The following is a 17,283-nucleotide window of genomic DNA, read 5'->3' as shown; positions in this document are numbered from 1 at the left end:
TGCTCGTTAGGTTTTGAACCAGAAGCATCACCGGGTTCAAATCGCAGGCATCAGGGCAGGCGGGATGGCCGAGGCCGCAGAGGTAAACACACTCACCTCTCAGCCGTCTCGCCTTGGTTTGAATCTCATCCCAGCTATAAACTGCCATCGTGGTGTGTCACAGGCAGGGTGATTCATTAATGTCTGTCTCTCGGATGGATGTTGAAATTGGGCATCCCGTCTCCTAGCTGGACATGAAAGACCCCACGTGTCCTTCACTAAGAGCACGCGAGCATGCTTCCCCCAAATCCACCCTCCTCTCCTCACCTCCCTTTCACAGCCATCACTCAGAAAAACACAGGCAATGCTTTACGATTGTTATTCTCCCAACGTGGGATAAGCCCAAAGCCTCGACTTACAATCCGCACCACCGCTGTGTAATGATGCCATCGGGAAACCGGTCATCATCAAATCAAGCTTGAAAGACAGTATGCAGTCAGGAGAAAGATTACGAAAAGCAATAATTTCTTCTTCAACTTTATTACAAATTTACAAGCATTCTACATGCTAAATCACAATGAGTGCAGTAAAAATAAAAGCATGTGAAGCCACAAATGGAAGATAAGGAGCCATCTCATGGCTAAATTGAGAAGATGTATATTGATAAGAGAGAAGGACATAGAACAGTTGGAGATAATGGAACGGTTTGCAGAAAGTATTGGTTGGTTTTAATTTAAGGGTATTACAGACTTGGGCCAAAAATGTTAAAGGGAGGAGGTGCTGTTGAAATCTTCCATATTTGCATACATAATAAATAGACAGCCCTGAAAGGAGGATGGGGGCAGGAGAAGATGTTTTTCACCCCCCCCCCCTAATTGGCAGAGACTGTATCGGCGATTTTGGACAGCCCGTTTGCATATTGGAACTCTCCGCAGGTCTCACTTTCGTGTATGTCGAGGGCAACCTCGCAACTCTCCCGCACCACCACGTCCGGATCGAGCAGGTGTTCCCGCAGAAGCTCCTCACAATGCTGCTGCGTGATCGCGCCCAATGCCTCGGCACACTCGTGCCGCACCATGGGGTTCTCGGTGGGTAATGACAATGCCGCTTTCAATGCTGGAACAGCCACCGCCAACTGCATCTGCCCCAGTACGAATGCCACCTCGTGGCGAAACAATGCACTGCCGCAAGAGAGACCTGCGTATGGGGTGAGAGGGATCACCATGGGAGGTTCAAATCAAATCGGTCATTCACCATACGAGCGGGACGGAAGTGGCGGCCCACTTGTATTCGAAGCAGAGAATATGCGAGTCGTACCAAAAAAAAAAAGACCTGGTTTTAATACGAAGCTTGTGGAGCTGTGACAGGTTTTAATCCGAGGTGCTATTCTAATTGTAACTGGGTCGAGATTCAAACCCAGGCTGACTGCCACCCTGGTGTTTTGCAGACAGGGCGAGGAATCAATGTGCACATTGTCCCTCCTATCTGCCAGCATTTCCTTGTCTGGTACCATGTTCTTCCACAAGCCAAGATTGTGCACAATTGAGCGTTAAATTGAATGAGATTATGAATGAATGAGAAAACTTGAACTGTACTTGGTGGAGCGCACACCTCTGCCCGGCTGAACAGTTACGTTTTGTGTCCCACTGATCTGGATCGGGTCCTCAACCAAAATCAAATTGGCTTGTTCTTATCGCCTACCTAATTCATAACTCGTCCACAACTTGAGTTATCAAGTTATGTATCGTTTTGGCCCCATAGCTCAATGGTGAAGAATCACTTTAAAATTATCGGATCCGAATCAATTAATCTTCGTCACACACCCAACCTGGCCACCAAGTTTTATCCGAATCTTCCCTTAACGTTTTGAGATATCCTTCTCACCAGCACACACAGATGTGGAAATATAACTACCATACACCTTCGGTGGCAGAGGTAAAAACTACTCCAAGGGTCTTTATCGTAATAGAACAAACCCCTAGACCGAAACGCCAACTGGCCCATGCCATCAGAAATTCACATCGTAACAGCAACATCTGTTTTTTTTTTAACTCCACGACATTTGTGCATCGCTTCGCATGTCTTCTGGTTGTGTTTGGGTCTTGCATCAAGACCCCACCTGAGCTTTAGTTCCTCTCTTCCCACCCCAAGCTTTTAATTCATCCCAAATGAACCATTAAAAAAAATAAAATAAAATAACTCAACAAAAGGGACACCTTCAATGCAGGTGTTCAATTATGCAATCAACAAACACTCGTTTGTGCTGAATGTTCACAAACCGTGCCTCGCGTTCTTATGACAGACCCACATGTCCTGCACACTGATTTTGAGTAAATTGTGATTTGTACGAGCAGATCTGAATCACGACACATACCATCTGCGAGAGCCAAGGCCGCCTCATCTCCACCAGCATTGCGCAACGCAAACATCGCGCGATAACGGGCAAACAGAGGTGTGTCACAGTCCAGCAACATGGCCCGCAAACTGGCGATGTCTCGTTCTTGGGATGGCGGCGCTGGGTCCACTGACAGGTACGGGTTAGAGCTCAAATTGGTTTCTTCTTGCTTTTGTTTGTTTTGCAGCCACTCGATCCTCTGCACTGCCAGCTGGCAGGTCTCCGCGACCTTCTCCCCGACACACCAATTTATATATTAATCACATTGAGAGGGGCAACCACATATGACATCCATAATAATGGAAACATTTGACTCCCATCCCTTCTGTAACATACACCAAGACCATGACCTCCAATCTCTCCCCCCCCACCCCATGCCATTTTCCAAAAACACACTGCCCATCCCCTTCTTTATAACCCTTCCATATTTTTCTTCTGACCTTTGGACATATTTAAAATGCAACACCAAAAATACCGGCAACTTGCCCACTGATCCCCATTCACACAAAACGACCAATGCTCCAAAATTGCTGGTATCAGTCATTCGCATCGCACCAGTGAAATGCTGCAAACCGGATGTGACACTTTGCATGCGGTGCACTGTCCTATTGCGTCATATCAGAATGGATAGGATGAGTGGAAACAATCAGTGGAAATAACGAGAAGCAACAAACAACATTTCACGTAATTTAAAAAAGCAACGCACGCACGCACACACACGCACACACGACTGGTCTACATGACCCATGGTCGTCACCCCAAAATTCACAAGGTGTAAAATTGCCAGCATCTTTAAATGGCTGCCGGCATTCTTCCTTCTTAATACTGTGGCAAATTCCGGGAAATTGGTGGAAACGAATGTCCAGAAAAATACCAGCATTGGTTTTAGCTTCCATTCATGTCAAAGCAATGCCACAAAATTAGTGGAAAAATGCCGGTACTTTACTGGAAGCTGGTGTGATGTGAATGGGGGGGGGGACATAGAACTCCCCCCCCCACTCTATTCCACGACCAAGCAACCAACATTATTTGAATTTTTCCAACCAGCGGCTACAAGAGAAGAAAAGAAAAAAAGCGGAGGAATTGCAAGAGGATGAAAACAGGATTTGAAGCAGGTACAGTCAAGCTCATTAGTAAATAATTAGAGGCTGATGTTCAGTTTTGGCTTTGGAAAGGAAACAAAGAAAGGATTTCTGGAAGATTTTGTATGACCTGGCTAGGTCTCGGCAGACAAGCAAGAGGAACAGCCAGTAAAACAAACAAAAAAAAAAACTGAAAGGCCACAAACCTGCCCACAGTGAGCAGGAAGCAGACCCTCAGACCCTCAGACCCAGCTTCCTGACTCAAGATTCTAATGACACAGAATGGACCTTCGATTCCAGGGCCTCAAGAGGGCAAGATTAGAAGAAGCAGCAGCAGCAGCACCAATCCACAATTGGATCCAAGACATTCCAGATGAAAGTTTAATAAACCTCTACAAGCTGAGGACAACAGAAGGACTCAACCTGCAGAGTAACCTGAAGCAGTGGTTGGAGGCCAGTTTTGAGAAGCGATCTGCCCAAGATAGTTTATAACTAATGGTGAGACCCAAGACCTCCAGACACAACTTTTCTGGAGGCTAACCACATAAATGAAATGGAGAATTTGCCAGCTGCTCCTTAATACGAGATAAAATGAGTGTTGGCCTTTGTTGCACTAAACGATGTGTTCCAGGTTGATAACCAGGTACTAATTTTCTCTGAATCGCCAGAGTGATGCGGCAACAGGCTTCTTGGTGGAGGAGTGGAGAGGTTATCCCCTGCAGATGTGGTCAACTACGAAGTGTTACAATCCCATTGATGAAGACATGATATCGATGCACATTGAGAACAGGATTCATCCAAGTACACTACGTTGAGGGAGATGGGCCTCAAACATTACAGAATGGGATACTATTGTATCCAAAGGAATCCACCGTTTGCGAGCATGCAGGGAATCTGAGTAAATGAAGGAAGAAACCTGAGACGGCATTGGAGGAGTGTGTGCAAATCACGTTGGTGTACCAAGCAATATTCACAGGAGATGAACCCGCAAGATAGCCCTGACCTCTTGTTTGACATAAAGGACATTAAGCCATTGCTGCAGGAGGTCTAAGGTGGAATGACCTAGCCAGAAGCTAAACTGATCTGGAGATCAGTTGTTGAAAAAAACAAAAGTTAAAGTCTGCTATACTGGATGGTTTCCATGATAGAGGTAGGTGGCCCTTGGTAAAAAAAAAAAAAGAAAAAGAAGTGTTACATGGACAAAGAGCAGGGAAACGGGAGGAAACAAGTCAGATTAACAATATTTGAATATTGGAGCACAGATACCATCAGGAGCAGTCATGGTGGAGCAGTGAAGACTAGCTCGAATTTCTCCTCCTTGGCAGGAAGGAGGTTCACAGGTGATGGTATGCTTTCAATGAGGAAGTGCAGAATGGGTACAGGAACAGAGGGATTTGGGACCTTTGCATAAATTCTGTTTTTGCAGCAAAGGCCAGCAGCTGCAGCCCGAGACGTGTCCATCATGACCGCATTCTCCAAGAACGAAGAAACAGATTAGCATGTTTCAGAGAGACTTGACCAACTGCCACCAAGTTTTTGTGGATGATGGAAGACCGAAAAGTTTGGACCGCAGGTAAGCCAGACACCATATTCTGACACAACTGAAGAAAGAATCAATGATTATGAGGTTTGCAGAGAGATACCAGGTTCCTCTCTGTGGAGTTGGCTTTCCAGGAAGAAAAAGCAGGCCACTTTCTGAAAATGCCTCAACACATGAATCGTTGTACCAGAGCGGAGATGCTGGTTAGGGGGTAGCTGGCGACAGAGGGAGAACATTTTTATTTTTATTTTTTTGAGAAATGAGACCGAGGCATCATGTCTGGAGATGAAAAGATAGTGACCGGTCAGTGAAAGATAGTAAGTAGACTGCAGGCCAGACCAATTGGTCCAGTCAAGCTAACAGACCCAGTTGTGCCTTGGTGGATCTATAAAGACCACTGGCATTACAAACATGTGTCCGGCGATTATATTGATACAACGGTAGACCGTAGGAAAAAAATATATATCTTCTTCTTCTTCTTCTTCTTTCAGCTGCTCCCGTAAGGGGTCGCCACAGCGGATCATCCGTCTCCATTTCGCTCTATCTTCCACATCTTCCATTGACACTCCAACCACCCGCATGTCCGCCCTCACCGAATCCATGAACCTCTTCTTTGGCCTTCCTCTTCTCCTCCTACCTGGCGGCTCCATCCTCAGCATCCTCCTCCCGATATACTCCGCTTCCCTCCTGTGCACATGTCCAAACCATCTCAATCTCGCCTCTCTCACTTTGTCTCCAAACCGTCCTACCTGCGCTGTCCCTCTAATATACTCATTCCTTATCCTGTCCATCCTCGTCACTCCCAACGAGAATTGCAGCATCTTTAACTCTGCCACCTCCAGCTCCGCTTCCTGTCTTTTTGTTAGGGCCACCGCCTCCAAACCATACAACATAGCTGGTCTCACTACCGTCTTGTATACTTTCCCCTTCACTCTTGCAGCTACCCTTCTGTCACAAATCACTCCTGCAACTCTTCTCCACCCACTCCATCCTGCCTGCACTCTCTTTTTCACTTCTCTCCCACACTCTCCGTTACTTTGGACAGTTGATCCCAAGTATTTAAACCAATCCACCTTCCCCACCTCAACTCCTTGCAACCGCACCATACCACCACCCTCCCTCTCATTTACGCACATGTACTCAGTCTTACTCCTACTGACTATCATTCCCCTTCTCTCCAGTGCGTACCTCCACCTCTCGAGGCTCGCCTCAGCCTGCTCCCTACTCTGGCTACAGATCATGATGTCATCCGCAAACATCATAGTCCATGGAGATTCCTGTCTGATATTGTCCGTCAATCTGTCCATTAGCATTGCAAACAGGAAAGGGCTCAGAGTCGATCCTTGGTGCAATCCCACTTTTACCTTAAACCGGTCCGTCATTCCTACCGCACACCTCACCGCTGTCACACTGTCCTCATACATATCCTGCATGATCCTCACATACTTCTCCACCACTCCCGACTTCCTCATACAATGCCACAACTCCTCTCTTGGCACCCTATCATAATCTTTCTCTAAATCCACAAACACACAATGTAACTCCTTCTGGCCTTCCCGAAACTTCTCCATCAACATTCTCAAAGCAAACATCGCATCAGTGGTGCTCTTTGCTGGCATAAACCCATATTGCTGCTCACAGATCGTCACCTCTCCTCTAAACCGAGCTTCCACTATTCTTTCCCACAACTTCATGGTGTGGCTTAACAACTTTATAACTATAATTACCACAGCTCTGCACATCACCCTTGTTCTTAAAAATATAAATATATATATATATATATATATATATATATATATATATATATATATATATATATATATATATATATATATATATATATATATATATAAATATATATATATAATCTGTACATCACCAAATCAAAGAAAGGTATTTACAATCTATAAATACTGTACATGATTTTAAAATCTTTCATGCACTCAGCTACACCTGGAACAGTGGAATGAAGGTATGACATCAAGAGGTACCAGGAAGTAAGGTACAGTGGGTTGTAACTTTTAACCCTCAGCACCCAAGCAATCACGTTTTTCTTTGCCCTTGTGGCTGTTTTTAAAGCAATTGCCAATTTGGTATTTTACATGAATTGGGTGTGCTTTTGAAAGCCTGTCGATTACCAACATGGCAATCCACGACAGCCATACCGGCATGTGCCGATTACCAGTTTGTAAAATTATTTACATCGAGATTTCTCCTTCAGCTCACGATCCTGCTCCACCCCATGTCATTATATTGCCGTTATAGTTTTCAACAAAACGACTCACCTCAATCACGGGATCAGAGCTGTACTCCCGCAAAATGTCCAGCACTTTTGGGATGCCAATCGCTCCCAGTGCTTCACCTGCACACGGCCACAGTGGGCACCGCCCGAGAAAACAGATGCATCTCAATTACAGATGTGACCTCGATTCCTCAGGGGGGTCCGATAGTTTTGCTAATTAAATAAATTACAACCTGCAAAATAAAAAAATAAAAAGTAGTACAACAAGTGCAATCAAAGACTGGATAAATAAGTTATTCTGTAATATTAAAGGTTTGAGAGTATAAAAAAAGTGTAATTTAGGGAATGATCAAGTCAAACCAAATGGGTTTCAGGGGAGTTACACACGAGGTGTGACAATAACACACTTTGGTTCATGACGTCACTGAGAGAGCACACCAAGTTATCACAACCTAATTTTGTCTGAAAAAAGCTCAATGATTCAGGATGGAAGACACGCCTTTTGTTTCTCCACGGCAAGGCCTTTGTTCCAGTAGAGCAATTCTGCTTTAAACCTTGTACCTGTTACAGGTGAAAACTCTCAAATCCGTATTCCTTGAGACCGAACAGTATTCAGATTTTAGAATATGAAACATTTCCTAACTTTAAAAGTGTTTTGAATACCTGATGTACTGTTTTATAATGTTATTTGTATGTAATACAAGGAAGTGTCTGTGATTTATATATCAACATGAAACAAAACAAAAAAAAAAAACATTTAATGCCCTTATTTGTGTAAAACTAACAGCTCATCTCATCACGTTGCCTTTTTAATATCGTAAACAGTGGCGTCACCAACACCACAATGTTCCCTCAGGTCTTTATCGCATTTCGGTCACCAACTCACCTTCATCAAGTTTCTCCAGAATTTCGACCACATTATTCGGGAAGAGCCCTCATCCTTCCCCTCTCCCCACATCTCCCATCGCCCTCCTGCAGCTTGCCCATGCCTGCTCTTATCATCTCCCCTCCCTCTCAAAGCAACCTTCACACTCTTTCCCCCTCCAATTCTCAAAAACTTCCCTCACCCTTCTCCCTCCTCTCAAAGCTGCCTCCTTCCCCTGCCTTCTCTCCTCCAATCTTCAACTGCCCTCCACCCCTCTCTTATTACTCCCCACTGTATCTCAACCCATCACCACCGAGCCTTTTCTCCTCTTCATCCGGCCCTCTCCCCAACCTCTTTCAACAACATTCCTTACCCCCCCCTCCCTCGTACTACCCTCTCCCTCACTTCCCCTGCACCCAAAGCCTCCTCCCCTCCCCTCTTCCTTCACAGTATGGACCTCAAATATCCAGGACCTTTGCTCAAACCTGACAGATCTTTCCAAACAGGTTGCCACTGACAAACCAGATATAATCTGACTTAACAGAATCTTTCCTCCTTCAAGATGTCCCTGACTCCCAAGTATCTCTCACTGGTATGACAGACCTGAGCCTCGTCCTGGCGGTGTAGTTACTATCTTAATCAAAGACTCCATTCCTCAATCTCCATGCACCGATATCACTCCCCCACACCCCCAGGAATACCTCTGGCTACGGCTTCCCCTCCACTCTCACCTCATGTTTATGTGTGTGTTGTACCGTCCACCAAACAAACAGTGATGACTCCATTTACAACTTCTATCCTCTCATCCCAACCCTCTCTTCCTCATATGTGGTGACTTCAAATGTCATCATGCCAGTTAATTGGGTGTGCATACCTCCCTCACCTACCATGGTACTTCAGCAAAAGACTTCTGTGACTCATTGGGACTGACATAATCTGTCAACTTCCCGACCCGGATCTCAAACAACAGTACTCCATTTCTTCTGGGTCTGATTTTTGACCTATTTCCCTGAACATATCTGTTCTTCCTTCGCTCCAATCGGTTCATCTGACCAATGCTTGTCAAAATGGACATCTCTCTGGCTGTGATAAGAGAACCACCTCACCGCCGTCGAGTCTGGCATTTCACTCAGGCCGACTGGCAGGGTCTCCAAGCAGCCATCAAACTTCTAGACTGGTCTCCCATCTCTACTTTCTCCAACATCATCTCATCCTGGAAATTCTTTCAAAGAAACTTGCTCTCCCTCATGCACAGATTTATCCCCACTTGTCTTCAGTTCTCCTTCCCTTCCTCCCACCCATGGTACACTAAAGCTTGTGGTGAGGCAGTTGTCCTGAAACAACTTCCCTCTGCTCATGGAAGGCAAACCCAACTGAGGGCAATCTCAGTTCCTTCCATAAAGCTCGGAACAAGTGTGTATCTACCCTCAGGAGAGCCAGAAAACGACAACTTTACAATCTCAAGTCTGAACTCTCAAACATCTCTCCCTCTTCCAAATCCTGGTGGCATCTAATCAAATCTGTTTCTGGTGTATGTTCCCTCTCCATCCCCTCAAATGGCCGCACTGCTGAAATCACACGTGAAAAGGCTGAATGCTTAAACTCAGTGTTTGCAGCTAAATCTTGTGTCCCAAACCCATCACTTTCTCTACCCACCTTACCCAGTCACACCCAACTGTCCCTGGACTCTGTGTCCTTTTCTCCTGACAAGGTGGAGAGCTTGCTGTCAACTGCAACAGGTCCAGACGGCATCAGCCCACGTGTCCTCAAAGCCTGCTCTTCTGCTCTTGCTCACCCTCTCTCTGTTCTATTCACCCTCTCATTTGCTCAAGGTCATCTGCCATCTGCTTGGAAATCAGCAAACATCACTGCCCTGCATAAAATTGGTGTAAAAATAGATCCCTGCAACTACAGACCAATCAGCCTTCTCCCAATCATCAGCAAGGTTATGAAATCAATCATTGCTTAAAACATTAAATCCTTCCTCTTTTCCAACGGCTTGATTTCTCATCATCAATTTGGATTCAGACCAGGTCACTTAACCCTGGATATGCTGCTTCTGCCCTCCCAATAGATGAGGTCCTCAATGCCAGACATTAAATCAGAGCCATCTCCCAAGACACATCACCATTTTGATATGGTCTGGCACCCTGCCCTGCTAACCAAGCTCTCTTCCTATGGTATCCAAGGCCATCTCCACTCATGGCTCGCAGACTTCCTCTCCTGTCGCAATCAACGTGTGGCCTTTAATGGAGTTCTCTCATCCCCTCTTCCTGTCCAGGCTGGAGTTCCTCAAGGGAGCATGTCTCTCCGAAAGGACCATCTGGAACCCCCCCCCACCAAAATCTATTTTCGCAACAACAATCCTCTTGAAGAAGTCCTTTCATTCAAGCTTCTGGGTCTCTCTATCTGCCATGATCTTTCCTGAGAAAGCCACATTTTCAAACTTGCCTCCAAAGCCAGTCGCCGAATGCGCATCCTCCGTCATGCAAAGTTCTTCCTTGACACACCTGAGCTCCTGACCATGTACAAAGCTTTTGTCCACAGCCTGATGGAGTACTGCTTTGTTCTCCTGGTTATTTAATTAACAGAACATGTTGGCAGGATTTCTGTCAAAGTTGTTCCCATTTCAACAACTTCTTGAATAGTAACCAGCAATGTGGCTTCTGCCTTGGCGACCCGATTATTGTGCTTGCTACTTTCACAATAATTACCGGAGGACCTGAACTTCAACAAGACATCAGGTCCATCTCCCAAGATATTTTTCTCATGCCTTAGACATACTGTTATGGTTGTGGAAATTCACAGCACACCACTCAGGTTCCCCAAAGATCAGTTATGTCGATAAGTGTGTGTCCAGAATAGATTTCCCCACCAATGTCTAACGGGATTCATTCGTGTGCCGGGCTGTGAATCTTGAGGTAGTATTATTCTTTTCTATCTTTATTTTAAACAACATCTCCTCACCACAACCGCCAACATCTCCTCACCACCTTCGCCACAACGAACAACGTCTCCTCACCTTCATCTCCACAAACGCCGCCATCTTTTCGCCAGCAACAACATCCATAGACGAACGGCATCTCCGCCGACAGACGCAGGGACTCCCTCGTTGGGGCGAGGGCCGGTGATTTCTACCACGTCCGCGTTTGACGGCAGGATCGGATCAGAATGACAAAAGGGGTGGAGCCAGTGGGGGGTGAAGGGTCAGAGGTGAAAGACCAAACACCCCCCCCCCCGAACCCAATAAAAGGTGGGGCTGAACCGCCGCGTTTCAGTTTTGTCTGAGTTCGTCTGGAGTCTGGGTTCGTAGTCAGTCTGGGTTCGGAGTGGAGCCTGGAGTCCAGCCAAGCCTGCAGTGCCGTGCAGGATTGTGGGTCGGTGGAGGCAGCCAGAGAGAAGTCACCAGCCAGCGGCATAACGGTCCGAACGACGCTGAGGAGTGAGCGGGCTCTTAAGAGAGCATCACCTCTAAAAGAGCAAGGCCCGTTCCCTCCTCTGAGGCGTCGTCGGCTAGGCCCGATCGACCAGGCCGCATGGCTAGGCCTGGACCAACCGAGCTGCCAATACACCAGCTGCCGTGTTGACGACGAGACATCGAGGGCCACCCAGCAAGTCACCACGAGGGTGGCAGGTAACCTGCATGGTCTCGCGGAGCTCCTTCGGTCTCCACAGCTCCACGGAACATTAAAGGCCTACGGGCCCTGTTCTTTCTTTTCTTTCTGGGGTTTTTGCATGGAAGTCTATAGCGCCTTGTCCTATAAGTAGAACTGTTAAGTGCCTGTACATTACGTAATAAATAGACAACAGCTATAGGTTTTTCTTGCTCGTGTCTTGTCCCTTACCCCCATTGCTTACATACGTGTATGAATAAATGTCATTGTTTGAATATACACCTGCTCGTTGCGTCCCTTCCTCCATTGAGCTGCCGTAATTGGGTTCGGAATAATAGCTGGTTTTTAATAGCCGATAAGATAAGAGTCCGACGGGGCTTGGCGATAATAAACCGCTCGGCAATCGCAAACAGCGCGAGCTGCTTAAAGCGGCTCGTGTCCGTACGGGTCCCGTCGATGTGCAAATCCCCGGCATTTCTGTCTGCGCGAATAATTAGGTAAATCGACAATTCGACGATCAACCCTGTCGCGCGTGGACAGAAGAGTTGGCTGGTTTATGGTGTGGTTAAAAACACACCTGCAGCTGGATTTCGGCGTTGATCCGAAAGCTGCGACTAGATTTCCACGGTCGGTGGGCGCGCGGCCGCAATTAGCTAAAAGCGGTCGCCCGCACGCCAGAGTGGTGAGAATCCACAATACTTTTGCACCAACCTCGTCCCACCAATGGTCTCCATGACGACCTTCACCATATTTGGCTTTAGTTTTCTTCATGCCCACAAGCAGCATGTCACATAAAACTTCGAGATAAAACATCTGGCAGACCCATTCATTCTCGACAGTGCGAATATCCAATCGCTGGAGCAGAAGGTAAACAGGCTCATACCTTGGAACACAACATTAAATCTGGACAAATAGTGATGTTCTCCTATAGTATGCAATTTAAGTGATTTTCACATTTTGTTCTTTACTAAGCACAGACAAAACAGCAGAACTTTTTTATTATTTTATATACAACATATAGCATCATAGAAGAGTGAGGTGACAGAAGGCAAAGCAGCAAACTGACAGTGCAGTTGTGGGGGCATAGTTGGTCACAAACAAGTAAAACCATGCACGCACGCACACAAGCACATATTTTAGCAAACAATGCAGAAATTGAATACAATTTCTCTTGTGGAGCCAAAACCAAACAAATAATATATTGATAACAGCTCCCACTCCCCCACCCCCCCCAATTATTTTGGATTGACATAGGGTGGTTTAGCAGGTGCTAGCTGAGTCGACGTCTTCACCACCAGAGGTTTGGACCATGCGCTTGTATATATATATATACATATATATATATATATATATATATATATATATATATATATATATATATATATATATATATATATATATATATATATATATATATATATATATATAGTAATCCCCCGTTTCTCGCGGGCGTTACATTCCAAACCTCCCCGCGCTAAGTGAAAATCCACGATGAATGGACGCCTCCCCCCCCCCCCCCCAAAAAAAAAAAAAATCGACTCGTTTGGTCTGGTCGGTTTGGGAGTGATCGGGTTTGAGGTGCCTGAGATCGACTCGTCTGGTCTGGTCGGTTTGGGTTTGAGGTGCCGGAGATCGACTCGTCTGGTCTAGTCCGTTTGGCAGTGATTGGGTTTGAGGTGCCGGAGATCGACTTGTCTTGTCTAGTCCGTTTGGCAGAGATTGGGTTTGAGGTGCGGAGATCGACTCGTCTGGTCTGGTCGGTTTTGAGGTGCTGGGTACGAGTGGTGCTCGTCCAACGGCGGCAAACCTTTTTCCTTCCCGAAGCATAGAGCACCTTAACCTTCTCCTGGAGCGTCAGGACGTTCCTCTGGTGCTTCGGTTACTTGCCAGAAGCCTTAGAAGGTGCAGGGCGTTTGGGCGGCATCGTGGGGCTTGGAGAAAAAAACCGTATAAAACATATTCGAAGTTCAAAAGCGAAACTTTGTCTCGTGCGTTGTGTGAGTGGTCGAGCACCACGCGTTACAATTTATTGCTTAAATAATTTATATTTTATATATTATTACCGTGATGTACAGGGGGAATCCGCAGAAAAAATTAGTTACGTTCCAAGGGAAAACCCGCGATGAACCGGGGGAGCGATTGGTGAACCGCGATAAAGCGGGGGTTGACTGTATACACATTATCTTTGTATGTATCATAGATCAACTCAGGGACTTCTTTCTGGTTCTGATGCTCGATCGAAACATTTAGCGCTTTCTCCATTTTTTTTATTTCCAAGTGTGTCCATTTACGAGTTGAAATTTTTTTTTTTTATTGCTTGTCTACTTAATCCCTGAAAAAAAAAAAAAATAAATAAAAACCACCAGACATTATCCTCAGTTTTTTTAATGTGGTGCACAGAGCATCCAGTAATGCCATAGCTCCTCACCACTGAAGCAGCAATTTCACCTCCAGCCAACCCATCCAGCAATTCCATGTTTTGACCAAGTCATCACTTTCTTCCGTCTCTTTGCACTCGATTTCCCATCATCACTCACTGTATGCTTCCGAGGTGAGGCATGACCAAGGGCAAAAAAATTACAGGGAAATGTAAAGGAATGGAAAATAAAATCATGGTAGCGGATACTCAGGTAATGCGAGATGTTTACGTGGTGGAGGGCATGTTCCTTCACAGCCACACAGCTGTTTTATGTGGTGGACTGGGTTTTCAGAACCAACAAATGAGTGAGGGATGGTGGGGAAGGGAAAAGGAAAAATAATAATTAAAATTAAAAAACACGGACATGCGAAGCATTATACCGTGAATGGTGAATAAGTGTCCAGAGCCACACAACACGGTCACACAAATTATGATGTCATGAATGGTGACATTTTCCTATATATAGATATGCATTAGGAGAGGAGCAGCCCTTTCAACCTGAAAGTAAAGGCCTGGACGTGGTCAGGTAAAAAAAAAATAACAGGTTGAAATGGTGGGAAGAGTACAATTGAACAATCTCTGGAAGGTAGTACCTCAATGGAAGAAAAGAGGAACAAAACAGTGGAGGTGGGGAGGAAGCTTGGAATATGGGAGTAAAACCACGAGGAAAGGGGGTATTCAAAGAACATGTACATGTCGGAACTATGGAGGGTCAGAGGGTTGAGAGAGCAGAGCAAGGTAGATCAGAAGAGAGGGGGTGGGAAACAGCAAATATTAAATAAATGTCACACAAAGGTATGTGTGATGTGGAAGAGAAAAGCCTTGTGCTTCCACCTTATCATGGGGGATACAAATAATGCTGAGAGCTTCAAGAGAGATGTGATGCTGGGGTACCAGCCCATAATCGAGAGTACTCCATTGAGCTGGAGACAAAGGCCTGGCAAACTGAATACTTCTGATATTCAAGGAATGTCTCGGAAATATGGAAGATGCACAGTTTACAGCTGACTTTGTAATTATGGTCAGCGCAGAAATCATGGCTGATGGTCAGGTGAAGAGGTTCTGGAAGAGATAGAACTGTGCCCACTCCATATTGATTCCGTTACCGAATGCATTCCAGAAGTGAGAATACATCTGGATGGCTTCTCCATCCGCTGAAACCTATTTGCCTCGCCCCAATGACATCCATTCAATTATAGTTGAGAACAAGTCACACGTGACCCGACAAAGTCACAAGTCACACATAACCAGACTTGGGTGATTAATAGTCAAAGCTTCCGCTCTGAGTTTGGGAGGTCGGCGGTTCGAACCCCGGCCGGAGGAAATTCTTCCTCGATTGCTTTAATGTGCAGAGTAAAAAGCCAAGTCATAAAGATGACGTCGCTGGCACCCAGAGTGCTCTGGAAGTGAGGTCACTTCCCCCAATCTCAGCATCCGTTTGTGTGAAAGTTAAGTGTGGTGTCGCCATGTGTATCTGACTGCGTGTTTGTGCCACAGGTCCTCCACGAACATTGCTGATGGAGACGGAGTTACGACGACGTGTGCCTTAAGATTACATTTATCGGCACTGCATACATGAGGTCTTCAGTGTGTCGCAGAAACCACGGCCCGTCTTCTGGAAGGTTCGATTCCCGAAGCAACGATAAACTGAGACGAGCGTTTCGCAGGCCGAGGGTCGCTTCACAAAGTCCCCCGTCGTTCCTCAGGCGGGCGTTAAGCCGGGTGTCTCACCTGTTTGCATGACCTGGTGGATCTTAAAACCCACAGGGTGTCTTTCGACGCAGAGTAGGCGAGTTGACGTCGGCAACATGAACCAATTGCAAATGTATGCCCTCACCTAAGGGGGCATTGCATCAGCAGCACAGGTGCTCTCGTTTGGGGGGGGGGGGAGAAAATGAAGGTTTGGAAGAGGAAAACGGACGTAGGGTAAAGTTGGGGATAAAATGTTTCAACGTCAATATGTAACGTACGAAGTGATTGCTTCTTTCGCGAATAAATAAAATCTGAAAAGCACGACGTGTCCATGGCAGAGTAGTTAGCACAGTATTTAGTACAGAGCGATTCCCTTTCCGCCAAAGATATGCAATGTGTTTTGTGGTCTCGTCTATGTATGTAATTGACTGGACGTAGAAATTTACTCTTCATCTTTCGATAATTCCAGCAATCTGTGTGTCTGTCTGTCTGTGACCGCCGTTTCTCGACAACCACTGGTCCGATCTAATTGAAACTTGCCACGTATATTGCTGGGGACCCGAGGATGTGCCTTTTCAAGGTTTGATATTAATCGGACAAGTGGTTCCCAAGTTATGGCCATTTATTTACCAAACCAATGACAGGACACGGTGCTATGACGTCACAATTCTTCGTTTGGTATGACGTCACAATCGACACTGGGGATCTGTGGATGTTCCTTTTCAAGGTTTGATATTAATCGGACAAGTGGTTCCCAAGTTATGGCCATTTATTTACCAAACCAATGACGGGACATGGTGCTATGACGTCACGATTGACGTAACAATTCTATTTTTTTTTTTTGCACGTACGGCCACGCACTAGTTAAATTACAAAATGAAAAAAGTTTGAAAAAAAAAAAAATAAGCCAAAAGACGTACCGGCCTCGTGTCGGACCATAGGCTCCTGGTGTGGGTCCCTCAGTACGGATGACAGGAGCGAGATGGCCGAGGGGTCACGCATCTGGCCCAGACAGTAAGCCAGTTCGTGTTTGAGCAGCGCCGAGGGATCCCCGAAAGCGCGTCCAATGCTCTCCACGGCACGTGGTCCGCCCACGTTCCGCAGGGTGAACAGGGCTCGGAAACGGGTAGCGAGACACTCCTTGGGGTCGCACAGTGTCTCGGCCAGACGATCCAACACCTCAACCTGCGCCATTGCTCTCTGCTCAGCGCTCGGTTTGAAAATGATCACCGCACGAGGATTCGGCACCGTGCGTGTGAAAAAATGCACCACGTGACAGAAACGTTTATATTTACTTATTTTAAATCCACGTCTCCTTGTAAGTGACGCTTAACTGTCCGGGTAAATATTGTGCTAATAGTGAATAATGAAAGGGTTGTAAATTTCGCTCGAGACAAAATACGACAGTGGCAAACTATACCGCCATGGCTTACATTCGGTGGATTAATGTTATCA

The 17,283-nt window shown here is 46.0% G+C and overlaps 1 protein-coding gene across 1 annotated transcript; it reads right to left on the bottom strand.

Annotated features, from left to right (window-relative positions):
* Window positions 1-503: 503 nt before the first annotated feature.
* DOHH (deoxyhypusine hydroxylase) lies at window positions 504-17,057 on the bottom strand. The gene is made up of 4 exons (XM_085885650.1): window positions 16,749-17,057; window positions 7,282-7,358; window positions 2,354-2,603; window positions 504-1,176 (listed from the first exon to the last, which is right to left on the bottom strand). The coding sequence occupies exons 1-4, from the start codon at window positions 17,020-17,022 to the stop codon at window positions 851-853; spliced, it is 927 nt and encodes a 308-aa protein (XP_085741776.1). The 5' UTR covers window positions 17,023-17,057; the 3' UTR covers window positions 504-850.
* Between the last annotated feature and the right edge of the window lie 226 nt (window positions 17,058-17,283).

Source organism: Eptatretus burgeri, chromosome 6 (assembly GCF_056783735.1).
Source record: "Eptatretus burgeri isolate ZD-2024b chromosome 6, Ebu_testis_v1, whole genome shotgun sequence".
In the NCBI taxonomy this organism is placed as follows: domain Eukaryota; kingdom Metazoa; phylum Chordata; class Myxini; order Myxiniformes; family Myxinidae; genus Eptatretus; species Eptatretus burgeri.
This window is presented reverse-complemented; position numbering and strand designations above follow the sequence as displayed.